Source organism: Brassica rapa, chromosome A09, assembly GCF_000309985.2.
Source record: "Brassica rapa cultivar Chiifu-401-42 chromosome A09, CAAS_Brap_v3.01, whole genome shotgun sequence".
Lineage (NCBI taxonomy): Eukaryota > Viridiplantae > Streptophyta > Magnoliopsida > Brassicales > Brassicaceae > Brassica > Brassica rapa.
In genome coordinates this window covers 6,653,620-6,674,428 of record NC_024803.2, presented here as the reverse complement: position 1 = coordinate 6,674,428, position 20,809 = coordinate 6,653,620, and the positions used below count along the sequence as shown (strand labels likewise).

General features: G+C 34.2%; 2 protein-coding genes and 1 long non-coding RNA gene across 5 annotated transcripts; all 3 read left to right on the top strand.

Moving 5' to 3' along the window:
- Nucleotides 1-1,857: 1,857 nt before the first annotated feature.
- On the top strand, nt 1,858-5,672 carry LOC103849626 (splicing factor U2af large subunit A). Of its 3 annotated transcripts, XR_004451231.1 has the most exons (14): nt 1,858-2,085; nt 2,393-2,661; nt 2,748-2,843; nt 3,012-3,082; nt 3,475-3,542; nt 3,616-3,663; nt 3,746-3,805; nt 3,886-3,946; nt 4,035-4,147; nt 4,233-4,679; nt 4,769-4,913; nt 5,054-5,154; nt 5,223-5,290; nt 5,397-5,672. XR_004451231.1 is itself a non-coding variant. In XM_009126368.3 (13 exons), exons 1-13 carry the CDS (start codon nt 1,981-1,983, stop codon nt 5,532-5,534), a joined length of 1,689 nt encoding a protein of 562 aa, XP_009124616.1. In that variant the 5' UTR covers nt 1,858-1,980; the 3' UTR covers nt 5,535-5,672. The 3 variants fall into 3 exon arrangements, 1 of the variants encoding a protein (XP_009124616.1); XR_629508.3 differs by having other exon boundaries at nt 5,054-5,290; XM_009126368.3 differs by lacking the exon at nt 5,054-5,154.
- Nucleotides 5,673-7,269: 1,597 nt separating this feature from the next.
- On the top strand, nt 7,270-11,564 carry LOC117128387. Its single transcript, XR_004451687.1, has 2 exons — nt 7,270-9,757; nt 10,001-11,564. It is a non-coding gene; the product is annotated as an uncharacterized LOC117128387 (long non-coding RNA).
- Nucleotides 11,565-17,468: 5,904 nt separating this feature from the next.
- Nucleotides 17,469-20,784, top strand: LOC103837864 (pentatricopeptide repeat-containing protein At2g18520, mitochondrial). The gene has a single exon (XM_009114249.3). It carries the CDS (start codon nt 19,267-19,269, stop codon nt 20,524-20,526), a length of 1,260 nt encoding a protein of 419 aa, XP_009112497.1. The 5' UTR covers nt 17,469-19,266; the 3' UTR covers nt 20,527-20,784.
- Nucleotides 20,785-20,809: the final 25 nt, after the last annotated feature.

The window sequence follows — 20,809 nt, the reverse complement described above, 5'->3', positions numbered from 1 at the left end:
AATACGGTGGTCCAGAGAAAACTATAAACCATCTTCTTTATTAATGTCCCATGACTTTTACATGTTTGGGTTTTATCGGATTATCCGCCTCTTCCGGGTTTCTTCCTGAGCACCTTTGTTTACATGGACTTCCTGTTTGGAGGAAAAAGTGTAGCCTATATAATACCTCTAATTGACACATTTCCGTTGATCATCTGATACATTTGGAAGGCACGAAATGAGAAAATATTTAATGGAAAAGACGTCTCACAGATTGACACACTCCAGCTAGCTTCGCTTGAAGCGGAATGTTGGAGAAAAGCGATGATTCTGGCCCGCCAGCCGGTGATGATGCTCTACCTTTTCCCTTGGACCCCTAATCTCTGACTTGTCAAATTGATGTCTTATGGATCGACCATGGTACAATCAGTGGATTAGGGTGGACCTAAATGGAAGGAAGGGGTGTAGAACACTTTGGAATCCATGTCTGTCGTTAAAGTCTCTCGGCTTTCCATGCGGAGATGTAAGGATTACTATGTGCAGCGACATGCTTACGGAAGGCGTTTTACTAGGATACATATAAAGACAGATTGCTCAGATTTGGTGGAAATGATTGCTAACCAATTTGACTGGCTAGTCTTTGCCTTCGAGCTAGTTTTATTCTGTCTTCTGCGAGACGACTTTTGGACTTTAGTATATCCCATATACTGAACACGGAATTTGCGTGTAGAGTATCTTGCAAAGGAGGCCAGAAGCATTGGTTTCTTCTTTTCCCATGTAGACAAGACGATCAGAACAAGTGTCCTCTCGGAATGACTTACCTTCAACTAACAATTGATCTCAAGAAATGAGCGTGGACAAAATAAATTAGGTGGAGAAAAAAAAGATGACGTAGAATACTAAAAAAGGGTATCAAATTATTTAAACCATTGTTGATGGTTTTATAAAAGAAAAATGTCTTCCATTTTATCCTATATTAACATTGTCTCCAATTTACAAATATAAAATTTTATCTTTATTTAATTATTTTGACACAATAAAATTATAACTATTATTATAGCATTTTGACATATATAGAGAAATAGAAAATGTTTGTTTGGGATTAACTGTCTTTTTTTATACGAAGCTCATACTGAACAAAAAAAAATACGAAGCTCATATACAACTTTTAAATGCATCTTCAACAAGCCTTCAAACCTTCAACATTGAGTCTTGGAATTTTCTCGTCAGAAGAACTCAACTTCAAACCATTATTTTGAAGATCTTCTATCTCCAAAATGAGTTTTTTTTTCGTTGCGGTCTTGAAAATACTATAAACTTTAGAGAAATTCTACCCTATAACACAAAAAACCGAAATTAGTTAAATAACCAAAATTCTCTTCTCTCTCTTCCATCATCTTCCTATCTCTCTCTACTTTCACTCTACAAATCTAATTTTAGTTTTTTTTTTGGTTATTTTACAAATTCTCCCGCAGCTTTATCTATTTATAACAAGAGAAAAAGACCAAAATAGCACTAAATCAAGTTTTTGTTCCCAAACTAGCACTCAAGGCCAAAAGTCACAAAAATAGCACTCAAGGGGTGGGGTTTAGGGTTTAGAATTTAGGGTTTAGGGTTTAGAGTTTAGTTTTTAAGATTTAGAGTTGAGAAGTGAGGTTTTGGGAATAAGATTTCAAATTTTAAAAAATAAAAAAAATTTAAATTTTTCAAAAGATATAATGCTATTTCGGTCATTTTAGTTTTTGAGTGCTATTTTTGTGATATAAACTTAGAATGATGCTATTTTGGAGATTTGCCCTTATAACACAGTCATCCCAAGTTTTTTTTTTGTGGTTTGGTAAATATGAACATTTACACTAATACCCCCGAGGTCAAGTTTATCTCCCGATTGTGCCCTAAATTTATTTAGCTTTCTGCTACATCACACACACACACACACACACCCCCTCTTCTCAAAAACCTCAACAGCGATTCGTGGAATTTTAGACGGGGGCGAGTGAGATGTCTGATTACGAAGAAAACGGCGTTGCCGGCGATGGATTTCACTCCGAAGATGGCGGTGGACGCGGCGGCGAGATCGACGACCACCGAGACTCAAAATCCGAGGTATGTAGGGCTTTCAGTTTCTGGAGCTATCACTGTGTTCCTGTGCGTAATTGGATTTGGCTCCGAGATTTGTATGAGATTCGTCTCGCTTTGAATTGAATATGTGAGATGGGGATAAGTGCAAGATCAATCTCCATGCACCCCCAAATCTCACCAAAATCTGAAGCAAAGATCTTAACTTTAGGGTTAAATTGATTAGTGTCCACTAGTTTAGATGTTATCTTGCTAGAGGCCTTGCGGGTTTAGCTTAGTGTTCTTTGAATTAAGAGAGTATTACTGCAGTGACGAGAGTTGTTTTGATGTTTAGAAGGAAATGCTTGACACTGAGAAGGATCCTGGAAGTAAAGAAGAAGAAAGTAGAGTGAAAGGGAGAGATAGGGACCATGAACGGAGGAGGGACAGAGATGGAGAGAGAATCAAGCGGCGTGATGACAGGGATGAGGATAGAGGCAGGGATCGAGATCGACATCACAGGAGTCGTCACAGGGATCGCAGTGTGGAGCGAGGAGATAGAAGAGAACGTGCTAGGGGTGATGATGATGACTACCGTCGAAGCCGTGACCGTGACTTTGACAGGTTGTGAACTCTTTGCATTATGGATGAAACCATTTCCACCTTTATATTTTACAAGACATTGAGTATTGACATTTTTTATGTTTTAGGCGTAGAGATTATGACAAAGATAGAGGAGATAGACGCCGTCGCCGGTCTCGTTCAAGGGGTAGATCTGAGCGTAGATCACGATCTCCATCAAAGAGGTACCTTATTTTTCTCGTTTGATACTACAGTAACATATTTTACAGAATCCAACTGTGATTTACAAAGAGTACTGTTTAGTTTGTAGAGTAGATTGTTCTCTTGTGCAGCTCTCGAGTTGTTGGTCTTTGTGTTTTTGATTCTTTGAATATCAATATACTTAATTGCAGTAAGCGGGTCAGTGGATTCGACATGGCACCTCCAGCTTCTGGGATGTTAGATGCTGGTTCTGCTTTTACAGGTATTCCCACTTCATATTATACCTATATTCTAACACAGTTGTTTTCTCTTATATTTATTACTTTGAAAGAGATAACTAAGAGAGGGTTGCTATGGAGTAAAATGCTAGAATTGAAACCTATGGTTGTATGGTGTTTTTTTCCCTGTCTATCTTTTGAGATGGCAAAGTTGGGTTACTTTCCCCTCTCTTCCAAGATTTTGGTATATCGTTCTATACTGACTTTGTTCGTCAAAAAATTTGACAATCTCTCTCTTACGAGCTCCTTATAATCTCACTTGTTTCACCACTCTATATTCTAAAACCTATAGGATGGATCTAGGTCTTCTCGTACTAAAGTAGCAAGTAGTAGTAATAGGCTCCGGTCAGGTGCTTACCTTGTTTTCCTTTTGTAGGCCAAGTTCCTGCTCCAAGCCCAAATCTTCTTCCTGGAAATGGAATGTTTCCTTTACAACCTGGACAGGTATGTGCCCTTGTCCCTGCCAAGTTGATCCATGTTCCTGCAACTGATCTTGCTCTTCTTCTATTTCATGCAGCCATTCGGGGGAGTCCCTATGATGCCTATTCAGGCAATGACACAGCAGGTCTGTTATAATTCTCATGGATATATGGAAAATACTGTGATTTTCGTCTGTTCTAACATGCATTTGTATATTGTGTCTTCAGGCTACTAGACATGCTCGCAGGGTCTATGTTGGTGGCCTTTCTCCCTCAGCAAATGAACAGGTCTCATATTGTTCACTGCATATTTTGGTCCCTATGATCTCATCCTGCGTTTGATACATCTATAAATTCTTGTATTGCAGTCTGTTGCAACATTTTTTAGTCAGGCTATGGCTGCTATTGGCGGAAACAGTGCTGGTCCAGGTATTTTTTTTCTGCTGTATGCATTGGCTGAAACAGTGCTGGTCCTAGGTTGAATACTGTTACAATCGTTTCTTTTGATTATTTTCAGGTGATGCTGTTGTTAATGTGTACATAAACTACGAGAAGAAATTTGCATTTGTGGAGATGCGATCCGTTCAAGAGGCCAGTAATGCAATGACTTTGGATGGAATTATATTTGAGGTAGGTCATATTGTTTATCATGGCACCAGTGTTTCTTCTGCTATAGGTAATGAAGACTAAACCATATATTATGCTTCTATCCCAGGGAGCTCCAGTGAAGGTGAGGAGACCGAGCGACTATAACCCTGCGCTGGCTGCAACCCTTGGTCCAAGCCAGCCCATTCCAAATTTAAACTTGGCTGCTGTTGGTCTGACTCCAGGGGGTGCTGGTGCGCTTGAAGGCCCAGACCGTCTTTTTGTTGGTGGACTTCCTTATTATATCCCTGAGTCACAAATCAGGGAGTTGTTAGAGTCCTTAGGAGCCCTGAAAGGTTTTGATCTTGTAAGAGACAGAGAAACTGGAAACTCAAAAGGATATGCATTCTGCGCGTATCAAGATCCCGCAGTTACAGACATTGCATGCGCTGCCCTCAATGGAATTACCATGGGGGATAAAACTCTATGTGTAAGGCGAGCTAACCAAGGAGCAAATCAAACGAAACCTGAACAGGAGAGTGTATTGTTGCACGCACAACAGCAAGTTGCTTTCCAGGTTAAATAAAGAATTACATTAGATTCTACCTTGCGGTTGCCTCTTTGTCAACTATTAATTAAATTGATCTTTTTTTTTCTCTTTGACAGAAGATTATGCTACAACAGGGAACAGCAGCAGCAGCAGCCACGAAAGTCGTGTGCCTGACTCAAGTAGTTACCGAGGACGAGCTTAGAAATGATGAGGAGTACGAAGACATTGTTGTAGACATGAGAGATGAAGGCGGAAAGTTTGGTAAGAACTCTCCATCGCTAAAAGCTACGTTCACTTCGGTTTTAGTTTGGTGTACAATAGTTCTTGTTTCTGTGTTTAAGATTAGATTGAAAGAGTATTGATTTATCTCCGTTTTGTGTTGGTATGTGTCTGTTTTACAGCCTTTTGTTGTCCCACATTCTGCTATAGAGAATCAGGCCATAACAGGAGACTGCATAACTTCCTTATCTATATATCATCCAAGACACATCCTACTTAGAAGGAACAACCTGTTGTTTTGTGTTTTTTTTTTTGCTCTTGGATTCGAATATGTTTGCTATTACAATGCAGGTGCGTTAACTAAAGTCGTGATCCCTCGCCCCAGCTCCAACGGTGAGCCAGTTCAGGGCGTTGGCAAGGTTTGTTCAAAACCACTTTGGTCTATATTATCTTTTACATGTTCTGTTCTATGCAAGTGGGAGTCTCCGGCTAAAACTGTGGAGGCGATGTTTGGTTTTGTGACAGGTGTTTCTTGAGTATGCGGAAACAGAGAGCTCAAGCAGGGCAAGAAACGGGATGAATGGTAGGAAGTTTGGAGGGAACGAAGTGGTGGCTGTGTTTTACCCTGAAGATAAGTTTGAACAAGCCGATTATTCTCTCTAAGATAGTATATTTTAATTCTTCAAATAACTTTTTATAAACCATTTACTTGTTTATGTTGTATCAAGACAATGAAGGATCCATATCACAATGCTTGTTTACCTTTTATTTATCAAACAAAGACATTCTTTTGGTTTCACATATCTATTTTTTTTTGTGTTTGCCTATTTTCAGTTAATTTGCAAATAATCAAAATCTCAATACACTTGAAAACATAACATCTTTAGGGAATAGTTTACGTCATTTGTCCTTCAAAATGAGTTTGTGTGTTCCACTCCAATTGTTTCCTTCATTTTTTTTTTCTTTAAAATAAAATATTCAAATATACTCTATTATTAATACTTTCTATTAATTCTAATAATACTTGTTATTTTAATAGCCTACAAACTTTACCCAATTTTTTATTTTAACTATATATACTAGATCTGGACCCGTACAACCGTGCGAGTTTTTTATTTTTGTACTTAAATATCAATACTATTAAAAGGGAAGAAGTCTAAAAAAATATACCTATAAAAGTTGTTTGGACCCTTTCATTTAATTCATTATTTTTTGGTCTTACCTTAAATTTATACTAATAATATGATATCATATATTTCTCTAACAATAATTTAGTCAATTCTTTTATTTATTTAAATCTCACTCCTAAATCCTAATCATTACTATTACTATATTCATCATTTTGATTTTTAATCGTAAAAGCATTGAAACTAATGTTTTATATTATCAATTTTATCATATAATATATGATTTAAAGCAAGATAAATTACAAGACATATATATGTACATTCTAATTTCCTCTTTCGTTAATAATAAAGTAATCATATCATATATAAACTTGCCCACTAAAATCTCATATCACATACTAAACTTTCAATCGTCTATAGTTTGATAATATTTTCATATTTAAAAATAATTTTTCTGAATATTCATGTTAGCTTCACAAAAATGAAGAAATTCATTGGTTCTATTAAAGCTAACCTGACTTTACGATATCAGTATTGATTCAAGATTTTGAAAATTATTTGTTTAGATATTATACTTTTATATAATTTTCACTTAAAACGAATCAATACTATTAAAAAGAAAAGAGTTTTAAAAAATCTAATATAAAAAAGTTGTTGGAGTTATGTATAACTATTTATTATTTTTCTGATAATACATTAATCATTCTAAACATACAGTATTTTAAATATTTTTAGCAGATCTTAATATTATTTCCTATGATACCTTTACTCAGAAAATATTTCAGCAACCATCTTTTTGTACAATAACGTTAAAAATCTATATCAAAAGGTTGTTAGACCTGATATGGACGTAATGGATCCACATCTATTCGGGTATTTAAGATCCTAAAAGAATTTGAAATATATGAAAAATCTGAAAAATATCCAAAACACGAAAAATATTTGAAACTCTACACAAATACCAAAGAAATTTAAATACCTACAAATTTAAAATCTTATTCAAAATCTGACACGATGAACTGAAAAATACCCAAAATTTTATCCAAATACCCAATTTTTTTTTTAATTTGAAAAATTTACCTGAAATCAAAACTCTAATCGTAAACCAAAAACTTAAAAACAATATGCATAATACCGGAAACATATTCGGAATATCCAAATATACCTAATAAAACATATTTATGATCGGATCTAGGGTAGGACCCGGACTCAAACAAAGACCTGTGGGTCAAAAAAACCCAATAGGTTATCTTCTCTGGACCTGAACTAAACCTATAATTTTGGATCGGTTCAGTTTGTTTTTTTGATCCGGATATAATTCTCATGTCGAAAAGAAACTTACGTAAAAGTGTATATATAAAATCTCAAATAAACTAATTTGTAGATTATATAGCTGTTAAAAATTATGTTTTTCGATATAATAAAACTTTGTATTATAATATAATCCAACAACCCCGCGCTTTTCAAGCGCGGGTCAAAATCTAGTTTTAGTTTATACTCACTCTTGATACAAATATATGATGTTTCAGGTTGTTCACACGTATTAAGAGAAATTAAATATTTATTTTTATGTATTACTTTTTGGTGTTTTTTTAGTTAGAAAATATTAAAAAATACTTATTTGTATTCAATAAAAAGATAAAGTATTATAACTAATTTATGTAAAAGTTGATAAAATTTTAAAAATGGTCCAAATTAAAAAATCATGCATGAAAATTTCATCACTACAGTATATATATTAACTTAAGCGATTTATTATAAGAACAGTATATGGTTGAATCTATAGTATTGTATTTTAAAATATTATATAATTATCAATACATGTTTGTTAGCACAATACCTATATAAAAATCGATACATGTATAATCACTACTATATAAAAGAGACTATTTTAAGAGCTCCTAAACTATGCCACATAGATACAAATATTCCTGACCAATTAAAATGACAACTCAGCATAAAGTTTAAGAAAATCAGTAAAAAGTAAAAGTAAATCTGTAAATCGACCATTCTCCTCCTTATCGATTCAGTTTTTCCAGATTTAGATCATACATACCTTCTCAACTTCTTCTCAATCTCTACCAGTTAACTTTTTCACTATTTCATATTAACATTTTCCAAATCCTTTTCAATCTCTTATTTTGGCTCCCCCCCCCCTTCATTCGTATCTTCCAAGAAAATCCATAGCTCTTGGTTTTAATTTCGGTGTTATAGAATTTTTATTCCGTTCTGTGTTTTTTTTGGCTACAAAATCTATTCTAATTTGAAATTGATCTACACCAGTGAGGATCAGAGATGAGTCCGAAATGAAGGTGAACACGAAACTTAACAATGAAAGAGTGACCTTATGAACTTCAGATTAAGGTTGATGATAAGACCGGTTCAAATCTCCGATGCTTACTTTAGACCTTTGGGTGTCGCTCCGCTATGGCTTCTTCATCTGTCAGTATGTTCACCGTCTATATTCTATCGCGTATATATTTATGTATATATATAGAAATATATATGTTTAATCGACAATTTAGAAACTTTGGGAAAAAAATTCCTTTCCAATGATGTCTTATGTTTTTGACTGAATGGGTGAAAGTCAAAGCTATCAAGGAAATCCTAACCATTATGAACACGTAAGTTCCCTTTCTTTATTTCTTACAAGTTACAAATGTTGTTATGATCTGTTATAAACACTATCGGAGATAAAATTGATTTTTTTCTTTCAGTTCGCATTTTGAAGGCATTGAATAGTACTTTTGAGTTGTTGCGTTACGTGAACTTTTGGTGTCTAATTGGTTCACTCTTTTATTGTTGACTATTGACATGCAATTGTTGATGAAGACTGCTGCTTTGGGACAAAACTGTTAGAGAACGCCTTCGACGACTTTGGTAGCCCATTACTCTATTTGAGGAACAGGAAATGGAGAGAAGAGGTGGGTTGGCTCGGCTTATGGCTAGGCTTGATATTGGCGGCCAGTTGGATAAACTGATTTTTTTAATCTTCATGTGACTCAAATAGTTTTCTACTAACTTGTGCGTGCAAATATTCAGTTCTTTCAAAAGTTATTTTGTAATATAGTAATTTACTTAAGATAGATATGCTGGCCACTCCTGGTAGATACCTAGCTTATGACGATCTTGACTTTTTCCTTCCCATACGTTTGTTGACAATTTACCTATCTATATTGTGTTGCAGATAATTTATAGTAACATGTATTTGTTGCACGAGATCACTAGGAGACTTCCAGCTAAGACCAAAAAAAGCTCTTAACAAGTTCTCCTCTATTTGACATGTGGCGAAGATAAGCTATTTACAAATTATCCTCTACTTCTTCTGGTAACTATGAAACTAATTAGTTTAGAATTCAGCTTATACATTTTGAGGAAGTATGTCGGATATTTTGTATATTGTTCTTAGCTTATCACTATATAGCCCTTGCTCTGACCATTATATTTTCACATAGGAAAACTGTATTGGATGAAACTTTGATTTTTATTTATATATTTTATTATTTATGTTTAAATATTTAGTTTAGTGAGGCCTATAAACTGTATAATTGATGAACTCATCCAAACTTTACTAACAATCTCATTCAAAATTAATATCTAGAATTTTTGGATGGATTATAATTTGCATTTGATTACTTAATCCAGCTCATGCAAGTCATCAAATCAAACTTTTACATCCATTGCTAGAACAATACAAACCAGCTATTCAAGGATTTTTTTTCTGGGAGTTACATCATGAATGATCTTCATTATTGTCAGGTGTCTACTCACAGATATATGAAGACAAAAAATATAAATGGTTTGTTTATATTACGTTTGGTGTTCTATATAAATGTAAATGAGCACCTTATGACAACCACTGTACAACAGTGATTATATATATATCCAGTTTCCAGTTTTAATTGATGTGATTCAGAACCTACGTTGGTCTGAGTTTATCACTTGGTTGGCATGTCTATCATATGTTGCAGGAGCCTACATTTTTTGTTTTATATATTTTAGGAACCAAACACAAGGGGCATATTTTTGCTCCGTATACACAAGCGGGTTATCGACTTCTTCAGCTCTTTGGATGTAGTGAAGCAGATCACTTCAATCACTATTGAGCATGGTACTGAAGACAAGTTCAACACATCTGATTCTTAGTGCATACGTGGTTTAGTTTATAAATTGTCTTTGAATTCCTACGACTTTGTCCTTTTTTGTTACAAGGTTCAGACTTCGTCTTCACTTTCTAAACCAATAAGTGGCTGGATCTTAAAGCCATAGCCAAAAAAGTAAAAACAAAAACATTATGTAATATTCAGTACAACTTATAACTAGATGATTGACCAACCCAAAGATTAACATAATAAAAACAGTTTTGAGTTGAACTTATTCTTAGTAATATTAAAAGAACTATTTTCCTTGATTTTTAAGCCTTCCATGATTATATAAAAATAATATAATAAACATAATTATAATGTCAAATTTATTGTTAAAATTTGCTACATATAAAACTCTCAGTAGCACAATAAAACATAATAGTTCATGTACCAATACTCTACTATGACAAACTCGAAAACAATTTATAGTACCTAAGAATGATTCCTTATAGTATCCAAACAATAAATCTCATTTAGACGTGTTATATAGAACATTGGTTGTGGCTGTAGATGCTCTAGAAAGCCAAAATTTGGTTTAAAGCCATACATGTCAACCAATCATGTTTTCTTTTTCTTTTAAAAAGCAACAACAAAAATATCTCTAAAAAATAAAAAAGGACTGTAGAAAGCTTTATTTCTAGAGCAAAAAATAATATTTTACAAAGCTACAACAAAAATAGTCACAGCAAATAAATCTACAGCTACTATTCTAAAGCAAAAAAAGTAAAAACAACAGCACTTACCAATCACTCCATAGTAAACTATTTACTTATTTTCTTTCATTATTACAGATAAACGTTTCTTTGTAACAACACTAAGAACTTGCTTCTACTTTGACACCAACAACACTGACATCATAAAAAGGATTTATGTGGAGTAACAAACTAAGCCCCATACATGAAGTCATCGCTCTACTTTCGGTCCAACGAAGATAACTTTCAAAAACACTCAAAATAAAAACAATATATTATGTTCGTGTAACCATCATGTACTATGAAAAAACATATTGTATGTTTTATAAAATCTATTTCATAAATTTTTGGTATTCGGACAACAAAATTTCGTTGCAATAAAACTTTATAACCAATTATCCGCGCGTAGCGCGGACAACGACCTAGTATAACTAATAATAATAACATTTATTACGCAAATACAATAGTGCTAGGATTTTTAATATTTGATTCAATTTTATTATTTGCAAGGTAAAATTCTAACATTATTATATTTGCATAATAAATGTTATTATTATTATTAGTTAGATCATATACAAGTATAAACTCTAGAATAATTAAATGTTATTATTATTAATTAGACTAGGGTCGGTGTCTGCGCTTCGCGCGGATTACATGTTTAATAAAAGTCCAGTTCAATTAAAATTGAGAGTTGTGAAGTTTCTGAAAGGATAAGTTATGTTTTGTTTATTTTATAATGCGAAGACGTTGACATAGTTTTTGAATAATAAATTGTTTTGAGGAATTCAATATTCGTAAGAGAAAATAGTATTTGAGTGTGCCTATTTAATTGACATAGGAAGTGGTAACGTAAATTTTTTAAAAGTTGGCTGGTGTCGTTTGCTATGAGGCTTAGGATATCAGTTTATTCCTCTTTTGGAAGCGTTATATGATACCAATATCGTTGTCAAAGTAGAAGCGGGATCCAGGTGTGGTTGTGAGTGATAGTTTTCCTGAAAAAGTCAAATATATGTAAGCATTTATTTTGACATAAACTTTATGTTTAGTTTATTACCTTCATGTAACCGTGGAATGATACTTGTGATGATTACAATTTGGTTTTTCCTGGTATATATGTGATTTAACTCCCTGAAATTCGACGCTTCCTTGTCCCATAAAGTTAGACGTACCAATTTTGATCTACAAATAATTATTGTATTATATTTTGTTTAGTTGTAAATCAATTATTATTTAATAAAAAGTTAGTACATGTCTAAACGCAATCCAATGATGATTTTTGAATATGTGTAGTGGTTATATAAATCACTTCCTTAGATGAAGCATATGCGGCCAACAACATCTGTAGGAATAATTTGGTTTTAGGGACAAAAATTTAGTATTTATTTGTATGTGAGAGAGCTATTGGTTTTTTTTGGGAGGAAGTTGGTTGCATTTGCTAAGCTGATCAACTGGTGGTAGCGTTGGGGCCGGAATATGTATGAAGGGATCGGTGAAATGTTTTCTTGAATCAGTGTAATAATTGTTGTCTCATTGATATTGATTATGTATGGTTGAACGGTAAGCCTGTACTGTTGGTTATTGGGAAGAAGATTAAAATATCTAATGTGATAAATTTTCTCTTTCTCGAAGCGTTGGTAGATTGTGTCAGACGTAGAAACAGACACCATCCCTTCCATTATTTGTTCATGTTTAGTGGTTAAAAGCCATTATTTGAAATGTAGTTGGAATAATTGAAAGTAAGTATTTTTAAGACAAACCTGAATGTCAAGACAAATGAAAATTGTTCCTAGAAAGCATTTTTATTTTTGTGATTTGTGATGGGCCACATCCTAATGATCCTAACGATTATTGGATGCGGTTCGAGGATGTCGTCCCAATTGTTTTGATCTTCTGCTGCATGTTCTACACAAATAAGAATGATAATTATTTTATTAATTTTATATTTTTTTGAAGTGAACATAGTTATGGTTTGTTTGTTTGTTTTAAATATTATTGACATGGTTATTTAAAAATAAAGTAGGCTGGCCCATAATTATTTGAATGAGGTCGAAGCATGAGTAATTGGAACTGGTAGTTGTAAATTTGTTGGGTGGGTTTGATAGTAGAATTTAGGCTTTTTTTTAGAAATTTATAGTGACTGTGTATGAAATGAAGGGATTGTGTTATCTTGGGCGGACAATTTTAAGATGAAAGGAAACTTAGCCGGTTCACACATTGTTAAAGAAAACAGTAGAAATAATAAATTATCTGAATAAATAGAAAATTCAAAAGAAAATAGTTTGACAGTTGAAATAAGTAATTGTCCGAAGGAAATAGTTTTACGAAGACGGCGATTTGGGTTAATGGGTTGGGCTGCGAGATTTTTCTTTACCTGGCTCACCGGCAAATCGTAGACAAACCGAAAATTTTGTAAGCGACATCGAAGTCCAAATTTTTTATTGCAATTTTAATTTGAAGCCCAGCCCGCTAGTGACATGGCAGTTTAATAGGTAGAGATTATTTTGCCCTTGTGGCACCTTTAGAAAAGGTAGGATTTAGCTCCTTTTATATAGTAGGATTATAAATGGTTATAAATGTGGTTTGTTTGTTTGATTTGGGTGTTCCGAGTAATTGGATTACAATGATCTAAGGTTTTGACAATGATGTAGAATAGCTGGTAGTTTGATATGTTGCAAGTCATCCAGTTTTGCGTTTTGTTTTAAGTTCTGTGTTTTGATGTGTGATTTTTGGTTGTAGTGTAAAATATATGTTCTATGGTTATGTAATATTGGTTTGGGATTTAAATTTAGTATTTTAATCGTTAATTGTTTCCTGCTATGATATTTTGTTGAGAACTTTGTTTTTTTGTTTTTTCTTTGAATTGTTTAAAATATTAGTGTAATGCATACACAATCACAATAGGCAAATTTAAAATATTTTGGCAATTTATATATGTATACGAAAGTTCAAAATATTAGAAACCTGATTATTAAATTTTTGTATTAGATTTTTGAATTGTTTTATTAATATGATTTAAAATTTGTTGGCAAGAAACATAACCGGTATTGAAACGTCAATTACATATAGGTTTAGTTCGTGTAATTTAAAATTAAACTACGTTGAAGATGTTTTAGTTTATTAAAAAAATCTGTTATTACTTAGAAAAAAGAACAATATGTATTTCAGGGTATCTTATTGTTGACGTAGTCTATTCTTTGAGGCCAAGCTTTTGTTTAAAACAAAGACAATGGTGACAGGAGAATAGAAAGGTTGGTGGGGATGGAGTAGCCATTCAAACGCACATGCAATGCAATGTGGGTTTCAATCAATAATTTTTTTGTTTTTCCCTTTAATCAGAGGGATTTTTATAATCAAGTACTCTTTAATTTTTGAAAGAACCATTGATAGAATGAGCTAATTTATCTCATGGGCTGTATCATTTGTTGGACTTAATATTGCCATTTTTTCTTAAGTATTGGAGGTTTTGGTAGTTGTTAATGAAGTCTGGGTAGGCGGCATCAGTTAAAGAGCGTACTGGCTGTTCTGAATTGGGGATCATGAATTTAGTAGGCATTGCAATCTGATCTCCTTCTCTGTGTTTATCAGATAGACTTTCCACAGTTGCAACCGTGCCATTGAAAACTTCCAATATCCAGTCTGCAAAGTTCCTTTCCTTCTTTTGTAGATGCATATTAACTGTTAATCTGAACATAGTTGTAAATGTCCATATATAAGACTAATGACGCTAGCACTGTGCCTGCTATACATAGAAAGGTTTTTAACGTATCTTTTTGTTTTCTATGGCAGTTATTATACGTAGCCTTGTTTTCTTTTTAATGTTAAATAATAAAGTCTTTATTTTCCTATGCGTATTACAACTGGAAACTTTGTTAACAGTTTAATAATTTGACGACATATAATCAGTAGTTTCAGTGAACGCCGGTTGGATTGACTAAATAATGCACATGATGTACTATTGGAGTCATTATGTGAAGCTCATATGCATCTCATAACATTAGTTGAGGTTGTTGATATTCTTAGCATCGTACTTGTTATTCAATCCATCTTACGTGTGCATCACAAGCACTGAGAATGAAGCTGTGGAGGACCTCCTACCACCATTTGCAGATATCATGTGAAAACCGTAAAAGGAAATATTATAACCAAGTTTACATGTTATAAGCAGTGAGAGACAAACTTACTCGCTACAGAGATTATAATATAGAGTATTGTGTAGTATATGTCAGATCAAAATAAACATCGAGTCATAGTAACATGAAGCATATAATAGGAAGCAAACAAAACATCGAGTCGGGTTTGGAAGACAACCTGGAAATGGTATGTACTAAGAATATGGCCAACGACATGTGAACACTTCGCTTTAAAAGTATGAGAGATAATTTAAGTACTCCTCAAATAGATTCCGGCTTGCGGCCACCTCATTGTCAAAATAAAAAATGTCTCAGAAATAGCATTGAGGTAAAGTCGACCTGCAGATCATTTTTTGAACTTTTTTTCTTGGTTTGAGACATAAAAACGTGAATTTGTCTAAATATAATACAAAAACTGCTCACCTCCTACAAAGTTGGGGTTGATGTTGGTTGCTACCATCACTTTTGGATGGACAACACCAGCTTCCAGCCTCTTGTGGAGGAGCTCAGCAACACTGTCAAAAACGCTTACGCACAAAGTTGCATCCCTGCCAAGTAAGGACGTGGTTTTTTAAGTAAATATCAGCTCTGGTTATAAAGATCCTACTATATAAAAGAAGCTAAATCATTGCTTCCTAAGCCTATCCACATGTGCACAAATATTCATGACCAACCAATATGCCAGGTCATCACGAAATAGGCTTGCAAATAAAAAAAAAATTCAACAATTCGCAGCCCATTAGACCCATCTCCTAGCCCACTCCCGAGCCACTCTCTCATAAGTATAATCTCGTGTTCTAAAGATCCCGTGTTAAATTTTTTAAAACACTCATATCTTAGAAATAGTTTAGAAAATATGTTTATATAAATGTTTTTTTCTTGAATAATATTTAATTAATTTTTTTGTATCTTTTTAACTTTTATAATAAAAATATTTTTTCAGATAACAACAAAATATATATAATAATTATCTTATTTTTAAATTTTTTTTATAATTTTTATATTATTTTAGAATCAAATATTTAATATTAATATAACATATAAATTTTATATGATTAAAATAAAATTTTTTTAATTATATATAAAATTCATTAAGGGTATTGTTTTAATTAACACATTAGCGAATCAGTTAGAAATTAATAATAAATCAATAACCTATCTAAAAGTCTAAAACCTAATAAAATATGACAAATAAGAAAAACAACTAAATTTTAATATAAAATAGAAATTTAATATTACTAAAATAAAATTCATTTTTAATATATATATAATATTAATTAAGGGTATTTTTTAAATTAATAAATTAGTGACTTAGCTAAAAATAAATAATAAATCAATAATTTAGCTAAAACCTAATAAAAACATGACAAATAAGCAAATTTACTAAAATTATGGATAATATAAAATATGATTGATTCTTTAATACAAAAATTAAAATAAGAGTTTTGTTAAATAAAACATAAATTTGCCGTATCGGTGTTACAAAAAAAAAATCATTAATAGTGTCGTAGGAATTATGTCTTTCTCATTATCGAATAAAATTGAAGCAGAGTGTTGGAGGATAGATCAACGTATAGACGAGATTATGGAGATTGATATGGGAGTTGAGGTAACGGACACAACTGTTCCTCCGTAAAGAAACGCTCCTGCTAAACATCCTGGATAAATGAAAGAGACATATTTGGACTTGGCTTTGTGTAAATGGATGGTGATTTTTCAATGCTGTTTGGAGCAAGGGCCGATATACACGCACCAAATCACCACTGCAAGCGGAAGCTGAAGGTTTACTATGGGCAATGCAAGTGATACTGAAGTTTGGACACAGAGAGATGGTCTTTCAATCAACTGTGAACAACTGGTTATACTCATTCAAAAGGAGGAAGATTAGCCTGCATTGGACTCAGAGCTCGACGAAATACAGGCTGTATCCAAAGAATTTTTTAAACTTTCTATTGCTTATATTCCTAGATCTTTAAAATTCCGTACGAATAGCCTAGCAAAAGGTGTCCGATCACGCGCATCTCGATCAGCTTTTGTAAACCCTTTTGCACCAAGTTGGCTAGCCCCACAAGCTAGCATGAGGGTGCCAAAAAAGAGAATAAAATTGAAAGTGAAACTAAATATCCCAATGAACAAATTTATCAGAAGTCCATATTTATATGGATGTCTATATGGGACAAACAATTTTTTAAAACAATTATAGAATATAGTCACGAAAATCAATCCTAAAATATATAATTTAAAAAAACTATTTAAACTAACCATCAAAATTTTTAATATTACACCAAATAAGAATATAAAGACCAACTATATTCTCTTCGTGTATAATGTGTTGTAGTAAGATTCAAAAAAATTAACTTACTTTACAGTAAGGAAAAATTAGATTTTTAATTCCAAATTTACAGTAAAAATATAACATTTTATGAAACTAAACAATTGACATAATAGTACAAAAATATGAAAAAAATTCAAAATACTATCCGCGCGTAGCGCGGACAAGGACCTAGTACATATTAAAAAACACTGAGTAATAGTTGGTCAGAGATATTACTTATATACTCGGATGTTAACATTGTCTGACTGTGATCCTGATATCGCATACCTCACCAATGATGTCTATAAGATATGGTTATATGGTATGAGATGTCTGAATATTTAAGTTATGACTACAGACATAGTAAGGCTGGTGAAGACTTACATGGCAGCTCGAAGTTAGTATTAGCTAAAGACATGATTTGCTCAACATTTCGGAACCTGAACATCTCAGTAGGGATTGGATTAGCAACCGCTGGCACTTCAACCATCTTTCTAAACTCGTTAAGACGGATGGCTACAACAGCGGAATTACAATCTTGAAATGATTGTTGCTTCTTGCCACATCGAAGCCATTAAGCTCGTTCATAGTTACCTCCCTAAGAAGATCTTGGAATGTGTTTAGGCGATGAACATATACAGATGTTTGGATGAGAGAGGACTGCAAAAAAAGAGATTTGTAATCAGTAGGAATACATTGTAAACATAGACGACATAACAACAAAGACTAAGACATTAACTGCTATAGATACATGATCATCAAAGAGAAGCATATCAGACGCCCATTAGTTCACAAGCCTTCTTGACATTCCTTTCTTAGCAAAATCAAATCAGAGTAGGCGTGTGACAACGGTCCGAGTACACGCCCTGGCTTCTGCTTGGAAAGAAAGATCTTGGAAGAGGCCATCGTTCTTGCTCGGGTGTGTCTGATTTAAGGGTAGAGAGGAGCGATGAATCTGTGGGAACCATCAAGCCAGAGATGCTTATTTCTAGGTTCGAAAATCGCGAAGAAGCTGAAGAGGATGAAGGTTTTGAAGTAATGAGACGTAGTGGGGGTCGAGTTAACAGAGATTGATTGCAAGGTTTAATGGCTTCAGATTTAAGTGAGGTGAAGCCGTTACTGAGAAGTAGGGTACGACGAAGAGAAGGCTGGAAATTGGCTGTGAAGATAGTGAATGAGTTTTCCTAGGGTCTGATATCAGGTCTAGCTTTGTATTTTAGAGAAACGGGATCGAGACTCCCGATACAATCCGACCCGTATCAACATACTTTTTATGGGCTGCGAAATGGTTTAAATGAGTTGGGAAGGTAACTTAACTTTTTTATTCCAAGCCCAGTCTGCGATGATCTGGCAGAATGAATGGTTGAGAATATTTTGCACATGTGGCACCCTTTATAACATCCAAAATTAGTCCCTTTTATATAGTGGGATTATAAATGGTTATATACAAATATAATTATATATTGATGGAATATTAAATTTTCGAAATTATGCATCTCCAATAATATTTTGATGGAACTAAAAGAGAATTAAATAGGTTGTTAGGATTTTATCATGAAAATACAAAAAAATAATATAAGCAATTTTCTAGGGATGGTCCATTTAAAATATCACACATAAAAGAAGTCATGACTTCTATTTTAATAGTATAGATATATATATAGTTTCTAAAAGAATATAAAATGATTTATATAACTTATAATTATATTATGAAAGTGTAATAATTTTTAAGAGTGTAAAATACCAATATTGAATTTTTGGATACAATACAAAATTATATCCAATAATTTAACTTTCTCAAAAAAAATGTTACACTATTATTCTTTAATTTAAAATTCCAGATATTACAAAGTCAAAGCTGAAGTCTTAAACCCAAAGACCAAAAATGCCAAACTTGCAAAACCCATTTCTCCCAAAGTCTTAAACCCTAAAGTCATTTCATTTATCCAACAGTCGACCACTACCACCTTCGTCGACGACGCTTGCAATGACGCCGTCTCGCCTCTATCTCCATTTCCTCCGCCGTTTCTCCACCGCCGTCACAGATTCCCCAACCACCGCATCTCCCGCCGCAATCACCGTCTCCAAAGCCAAGTCCAAACTCCGCAAAGTCCACGATCCCGACAAGGCCTTGGCGATCTACAACTCCGTCTCCAGCAACCCCTCATCCCCTCTCTCCTCCCGCTACGCCATGGAGCTCACCGTCCGCCGCCTCGCCAGATCTCACCGCTTCTCCGACGTCGAAGCCTTAATCGAGTCTCGCAAGAAAGACCCACAAATCAAAACGGAGTCTTTCCTCTCCACGCTCATCAGATCTTACGGACGAGCCTCCATGTTCGACCACGCTCTGAGGACCTTCGAGGAGATGGAACAGCTCGGAACGCCCAGATCCGTCGTCTCATTCAACGCCTTGCTCGCCGCTTGTCTCCATTCCGACTTGTTCGAAAGAGTCCCCCAACTGTTCGACGAAATGCCTCAGAGGTATCGTAACATCACTCCTGATAAAGTCTCTTACGGGATGTTGATTAAGTCGTATTGCGATGCTGGCTCGGTGGATAAGGCTATGGAGACTATGAGAGTTATGGAGGAGAAAGGTGTTGAGGTTAACATCATTTCTTTCACAACCATCTTAGGATCTTTGTATAAGAACGGGGAAACGGATGTAGCTGAGAGCTTGTGGAGCGAGATGGTGAGTAAAGGCTGTGAATTGGATAACACGGTTTACAACGTTAGGCTCATGAACGCTGCGAAGGAGAGCCCTGAGAGAGTCAAGGAGTTGATGGAAGAGATGTGTAGTGTGGGGTTGAAGCCTGATACGATTAGCTATAACTATCTTATGACTGCTTACTGCGTGAAAGGGATGATGGGTGAGGCCAAGAAGGTGTACGAAGGGCTTGATGAGAAAGAGGGTTGTTGTGCGAATGCAGCTACGTTTAGGACGTTGATATTTCATCTGTGTATAAACGGGTTGTATGATCAGGGTTTGGTTGTGTTCAAGAAGAGCGCGTTGGTTCACAAGATTCCGGATTTCAAGACGTGTAAGCATTTGACTGAAGGGTTGGTGAGGAATAATAGGATGGAAGATGCGAGAGGAGTGGCTAGGATCGTGAAGAAGAAATACCCTCCGCGTTTGGTAACTGAGTGGAAGAAACTAGAAGAGAGTCTTGGATTGTATACAAAGGCCAGTGCTGCTGGTTCTTCCCGAACAAGAGAAGTGTCGGATCAAGAAAGTGATGCTGATGCATAAAGCTAAAGAAGATATGTGTGTTTTTGTTTGTGCTGTCTTGCTTGATCCAGGATGCATTTATTTTCTCATGAATTAGCTGTAAAAGCTACAAAAGTTTCTAGTGTTTTGAATTTATATAAAGATGAGAACAATTATAGCTTGATAGAGATAGAAATAGCAAAGATTTTGTCTCTACTCTGCATGTCCTCTCAGTCCATGTAATGTAGATCTATGTTCAACACACAATGCTATTAATATTGAATTCAAATTTCTTTTCCACCATTCCTCTCTAGAAAGCCGTAAC